The sequence below is a fragment of the Salvelinus sp. IW2-2015 genome, linkage group LG4p (genome assembly GCF_002910315.2).
Source record: "Salvelinus sp. IW2-2015 linkage group LG4p, ASM291031v2, whole genome shotgun sequence".
Taxonomy (NCBI): Eukaryota; Metazoa; Chordata; class Actinopteri; order Salmoniformes; family Salmonidae; genus Salvelinus; species Salvelinus sp. IW2-2015.
Window position 1 is genome coordinate 25829417 of NC_036841.1, and position 6699 is coordinate 25836115.

The window sequence follows — 6699 nt, forward strand, 5'->3', positions numbered from 1 at the left end:
GGTGCATGTGGGACTTTGAGTTGGTGTGGTGGTGCATATGGGACTTTGAGTTGGTGTGGTGGATGCATGTGGGACTTTGAGTTAGTGTGGTGGATATATGTGGGACTTTGTTTTGAACACTACTCAAAGTGTTTGTGTGTTTTGTCTCATGAATTTATGAATATGGATTTACAAATTCATGCCGTTGAATGCCTTTTTGGGACTTTGTGGGACTGATGGACTTACCCAGCCTTGTATAAAACACTCAGATAATTACACACTTTTATTCTATGGGGAAACGATCCCTCTCCACCCACACAGAACACACACCTCCCCTTCTCCTATACCTCCGGCCCCAGGGCTCAATGCCATTTGCTGGTCCTGCCAAGGACTCAGTGATTGACAGGCTACTTGGCCCAATCGGTATCCTGGCTGTCTGAACCGCACCTCTCACAGCATCCCTCTTTTGTCCTCCTCTTCTGGTCCAGTGCTCTTGGGTGAAATGCAACCCTCTAGACTTCCCAGATTTTATGGAAACGGGTACAGTCGAGAGGAACTCCTTGAAAGCTGAGATCTCAGATTTAGCTGTCAATCAAGAGGAAAGGGTAGCACCAACCTTCGCCAGAGTCAGAAAAGTGTCACCTAGGTTATAATTTGAGGCATTTGTAGTCTAGTGTAGTGTAGGCCTTATGGACTGAGAACCTGGCTCAGAGGAGACACTGGGCAAGAAGAGGTGACATTTGTTTCTTAATTGTGTTGGAACGCCCATGGCTTTGTGTACATTGCACATTGCAGCCCTGCCAATAAAGCATAGTTTAATTCTAGAGAGGGAGGAGGGGCGGTTCTGTGATATTTTTTGTAACTCTTGTGTGGTAACTTCTCTCCTCTCTATTTGTCTGATGAATGCCAGCCACAGGGCATTGGTGAAATGTCTGGCTTTCAGAGGAGAGATGGGTAGAGCTGGAGAAAATGAATAGAAGATAGAAACCTCAGTCAGCTTGTTGATTCGCCCAACAAGAGAAGGAGAAATAGAAAGCCAGAGAGAGAGAGATAGATATGATGGAAAGAGAGCAGCATTACACAGTGAGTGATTTTACTATCTTGTGGTGTGTACTACCTGTGAGTGTTCTATGTTCCCTGCCGACTGACTTTGTCTCCCTCGCTGTCTGTGTTCTTGCAGCCTGTAAGATTGGCTACTACCGTGCCCTGGCCACAGACGGTGCCTGCTCCGTGCTGTCGCAAGTGTCCTCTCCACAGCTACTCTGTCAGAGAGATCCACATCCTGTGCCTGTGACAAGGGCTACTTTCGCTCAGGACTGACCCTGCATCCATGCCATGCACCAGTTAAGTGTACACACACATGCACGCATGTCGCACGCACAACGCAAATGCAATGACACCCCCCCCCCCCCCACACACACACACACACACACACACACACACACCCACACACACACACACACACACACACACAACACACACACACACACACACACACACACACACACACCACACAACACACCACACACCACACACCAACACGGTTGAGTGTTTAATAGTTGTATTCTGATTCCAGGTGGTATTAGTGATCACTCAATGTGAGCAAAGAACTAATGAAGGAAATAAAACACTGCATCAAGATTCACTCTTCTCACCAGAGAGAGAAGCGCGAAGGAGAGATAGAGCGATTAGGAAGCGAGGAGAGAGAGCATAGATAGGAGAGAGAGGAGATAGGGAAGAGAGAGAGAGAGCGATAGGGAAGGAGAGAGAGCGATAGGGAAAGAAGAGAGAAGGGAGGGATAGGAGGAGGAGCTGATAGGAGGGAGAGAGAGCGATAGGAGAGAGAGGAGGGAGAGCGTAGCAGGGAGGGAGAGAGCGATGAGGAGAGAGTGTGTAGGAAGGAGGAGAAGAGAGAGCGATAGGGAAGGAGAGAGAGATAGGGAAAGAAGAGAGAGACGATAGGGAGAGAGGCTATCGACTTTAGGGAAAGAAGGGAGTGTATGCAGAGGATAGAGACGATAGGGAAGAGAAGAGAGAGAGCGATAGGGAAGGAGAGAGAAGAGCGATAGGGAAGAGAGAGTGATAGGGAAGGACAGAGAGGAGTGATGGGAGGCGAGCCAAAAAGCAATAGGGAGAGGAGAGAAGAGTGATAGGGAAGGAGAAGAGAGGATAGGGAAGGAAAAGAAAGAGAGAGAAGGGAAGTGAGAAGAGAGGATAGGGAGAGAGAAGACAATAGGATGGGAAGAGCATAGGAAGGAGAGAGGAGAGAGGATAGAAGGAGAGATGAGAGCGAATAGGAAGATAAGAGAAGAGAGAGAATAGGGAAGGAGAAAGGAGAACAATAGGGAGGAAGATAGCATAGGGAAGAGAGAGGAGAGAGTGATAGGGGAAAGGAGAGATCGATTAGAAGAAGAGAGAGACAGAGGAGAGAGAGTGGGAAGAGAGAGAGAAGACGATGCGAAGAAAGATCGATATAGGAAGGAGAGAGAGAGTGATAGGAAGGAGAGATCGATAGAGAAGGAGAGAGAGAGTGACAGGGAGAGAGATAAATACAAATGTATTCCTGTTTTTTTTTCTCAGACTTTCTTAGGATGGCTTTGACTCAAATCACGGTGTCCTGGCCGGGTATTCTCCGTCCGTGTGTGGTGTGTGTGTGTGTCCGTCCGTCGTCCGTCGTTGTGTTGTGTGTGGTATAGCTCCCTCACACGCGCCTATGATAGCAAACACATTTGACATTTTACGCTAATGATAATTTTCCTCCATGACCATTGCACGCCGCCCTCTGCTCTCTCATTTTTCCACTTTAAATCTTTCTTTGATACATCACAACACAGTCATACTTACAATGACATTGAGGTACAACATAACCAAACATGTTATGCAGTGTGAATTAGTAGACTAATAGATAATGGTACATTATCAGTGAAATTGCTGCGCTTCTCCATGGGAGGCAACCTATTTATCCACTATGAGAGTCTGATTTGTAGGTCTGATTTATAGGGTCTGATAGTAGCTGTCGATATTTAGTAGGGTCTGATTATGAGTCAGGTCTGATCTAGTTCTAGTTAGGTATCTGATTAGTACGTAGTATCTGATATTTAATAGGGTTGATTTCTATACGGGGTTAAGTGCGCTCATTTAGATGCATCCTACCTACTTGACAGGCGTACTATGACTTTAGAGCCGTTCGATTATAGTGGGTTGATTTAGTTAGGGTTCATTTAGTAGGGTTGATTTAGTAGGGTCTTGAATTTGATCAGGGTTGTTAGTAGGGTCTGATTTAGTAGGTCTGATTAGTAGTTCTAGTAGGCTCTTTAACTTGATCTAACTTGACAGGTCTGATTTAAGTGGTCTGATTTAGTAGGTCTGATAGTCAGGGTCTGATTTAGTAGGGTCTGAATTGTAGTAGGGTCTGATTTTAGTAGGGGTCTGTATTTAGTAGGTGATCTATCAGTAGGGTCTATTTAGATAGGTCTGATTTTAGAGGTTCTGATTTGAGTAGGGTCTGATTTAGTAGGGTTGATTTAGTAGGGTCTGATTATAGTAGGGTCAAGGGTCTGATTTAGTAGGGTCTGATAGTAGGGTTGATTTAGTGGGTCTATTTAGTAGGGTCTGAGTTTAGGTAGGTGTCTATTTAAGTAGGGTCTCTGATTTAGTGGTTTGATTTCTAGTCAGGGTCCTGATTTAGTAGGGTCTGATTTAGTAGGGTTGATAGGTCTGATTAGTAGGGTCTGATATAGTAGGTCTGATTAGTAGGTCTGACATCTTATAGTGGGTCTGATTTAGTAGGGTCCTCATTTAGTAGGGTCTGATCTAGTAGGGTCTCATTTTAGTATTGGTCTGATTTAGTAGGGTCTGATTTAGTAGGTCTGATTTAGTAGGGTCTTCAGTAGGCTCTTTAACCTGATCTACTATGACAGCGAGTTCGATTTAGTAGAGGGTCTATTCAGTCTAGTAGCAGGTCTGATTTAGTAGGTACTGATTTAGATATGGGTCTGATTTAGTAGGGTCTGATTTAGTAGGGTCTGATTAGTAGGGTCTAGTAGGCTCTTAACCTGAGTCTACTACTGACAGGGTCTGATGTAGTAGGGTCTGATTAGTAGGGTCTGATTTAGCAGGGGTCTGATTTAGTAGGATTTGATTTAGTAGGGTTTCATTTATGTAGGGTTGATTTAGTAGGGTCTGATTTAGTAGGGTCTAGTGCTCTTTAACCTATGGCAGGGTCTGATTTAATAGTAGTTTCTAGTAGGCTCTTTAACCTACTGGCAGGGTCTGATTTAGTAGTAGTTTCTAGTAGGCTCTTTTAACCTACTGGCAGGGTCGGATTTAGTAGTAGTTTCTAGTAGACTCTTTAACCTACTGGCAGGGTCTGATTATAGTAGTTTCTAGTAGGCTCTTTAACCTACTGGAGGGTCTGATTTTAGTAGTTTCTAGTAGGCTCTTAACTACTGGCGGGTCTGATTATGAGTAGTTTCTAGTAGCTCTTTAACCTACTGGCAGGGTCGGATTTAGTAGTAGTTTCTTGTGGCTCTTTAACCTACTGGCAGGGTCTGATTTAGTAGTAGTTTCTAGTAGGCTCTTTAACCTACTGGCAGGGTCGGATTTAGTAGTAGTTTCTAGTAGGCTCTTTAACCTTACTGGCAGGGTCGGATTTAGTAGTAGTTTCTAGTAGGCTCTTTAACCTACTGGCAGGGTTAAAGACCAAATATGTGGCCTTGTACATCAAATCAAATTTGATTCGTAACATGCGCCAAATACAACAGGTGTAGACCTTACCCTGAATGCTTACTTACAAGCCCTTAAACCAACAATGCAGTTTTAAGAAAATTGATGTAAATAAATATTTACTAAATAAACGAAACTAAAGTAAAAAAATAATAATATAATAACAAATAAATAACAATTCCGAGGCTTATACAGCAGGTACCGAGTCATAGTGTGTGGGGGTACAGGTTAGTCGAGGTAATTTGTACATGTAGGTGGGGTTAAAGTGAAAATGCATAGATAATAACAGCGAGTAAGCAAGTGTCAATGCAAATAGTCCGGGTGGCCATTTGATTACTCCGTGACCTGTCTGTGAGTTGGTGACCTCTGACATTTACCCTGTCTGTCCCTTTGTCTGTCTGTCGTGTTGTATATTTATGTGGTGCTCTGTGTTTACCACATGCTAGACCCTTATAATTACAGCTGCCACTCAAGCATTCATCCACCATCTCTCACCTATTTTACTCTCTCTCTCTCTCCTTTCTCTCTCTCTCTTCTCTCTTCTCTCTCTCTCTCTCTCTCTCTCTCTCCTCTCTCTCCTCTCTCTCTTCTCTCTCTCTCTTCTCTCTCTTTTTCTCTTCTTCTGTTCTCTCTCTCTCTGTTTCTCTCTCTCTGTTTCTCTCTCTCTGTTCTCTCTCTCTCTCTCTCTCTCTCTCTCTCTCTCTTCTCTCTGCTCTCTCTCGCTCTCTCTCCTCTCTCTTCTCTCTCTCTCTCGTCTTGCACAAAACACACTCAGCGTCACAAAAACAGACTGAAAAAAGTCTTAAACTAATTTCCCAGTTCGCCCTGCTGGAGGTCAGACAGGGAAAACGCTGGCATCCCTGGTAATTGGTGTGTGTGTTGTGCATATGTGCCTGTGCGTGTGTGCTTTCATGCTTTCGTGTGTCCGTGTGTGACTCTGTGGGTAATTGAAAACGTTTTCCCCTCTCTTAGCTCTGGGTCCTCCGATGGCGGTTGATGATTATAGCTGAATGCTGTGTAATCCCACAGACGTGTGCAGTGTGGATAGGCATTCTATCTCTCCTTTTCTCCCTCCTTTATCCTTGAACCCTTTTTGTTTTGTTAGTCAGTTAATAACCTGGTTATTACGTTGGTTAAATGACTGTATTTACACACTCAGGCCTGTGTGTAATATAGAGTTGAGCAGAGCAGAGTAGGGACACATGGGGGTGGTCTCAGTCAGTGTGTTATTCCCAGTTTTCCTAGCGGTGGTTTGGCAGTGGGGAGAGAGTCGGTGGAAAGGGGGAGAGGGAGAGAAAGGGGGGTGGAACCCGACACAGGGTTGAGTAAATCCCTCTCGGATGGTAATGACAGGGTCCATGCTCTGGCCAATTTTCCCTGTGCTCCCTCATGGCCCAACTCAGCACTCAGCCAACAATTACTGAGACAGAAAAAAAGAGGGAGAAGGAGAAGGGGTGGAGGACTGGGGTGAGGGAAGGAAGTGGGATGGAGGGGATAGTGGGGGAGTGGGATACAGAGGGTAGGGGGAGTAGGGAATGAAGAGAAAGGAAACATAGAAAAGATGGATGGAAAAGGGAGAACAAAAGAATGTTGGTGAACACTTTAACCAGGATTTATCCCTCCTTCTGTTTGTCCAAACGCTCAATTAACATGGTGGAAAAAGTTTCAGGCAACGACGTGGTAACGTTTAGGTAGTGTTTTGGTAAAGTTTTGGATTTTGGTAAAGTTTAGATAGGGTTTTGGTAAAGTTTTGGTAGTGTTTGTGTAAAGTGTTGGTAGTGTTTTGGTAAAGTTTTGATAGTGTGTGTGTAAGGTGTTGGTAGTGTTATGGTAAAGGTTTAGTTTTGGTAGTGTTTAGGTAGTGTTGGTAAGTGTTTTGTAAAGTGTTGGTAGTGTTTTGGTAAAGTTTTTGGTTTTTGCTAGTGTTCGGTAAAGTTTTTGGTAGTGTTTTGGGTAAAGTGTTGGTAGTGTTTGGTAAAGTGTTGGTAAGTGTTG

General features: G+C 44.2%; 1 protein-coding gene across 1 annotated transcript in view; it reads left to right on the top strand.

The window, feature by feature from the left end:
* Window positions 1-6699, top strand: part of LOC111960762 (ephrin type-A receptor 4) — a 64721-nt gene that overhangs the window by 29234 nt on the left and 28788 nt on the right. Inside the window, 5 exon segments of the mRNA XM_070436989.1 lie at window positions 1160-1209; window positions 1211-1251; window positions 1253-1290; window positions 1293-1322; window positions 1556-1577. Of these exon segments, the coding sequence (XP_070293090.1) occupies window positions 1160-1209; window positions 1211-1251; window positions 1253-1290; window positions 1293-1322; window positions 1556-1577 (181 nt within the window).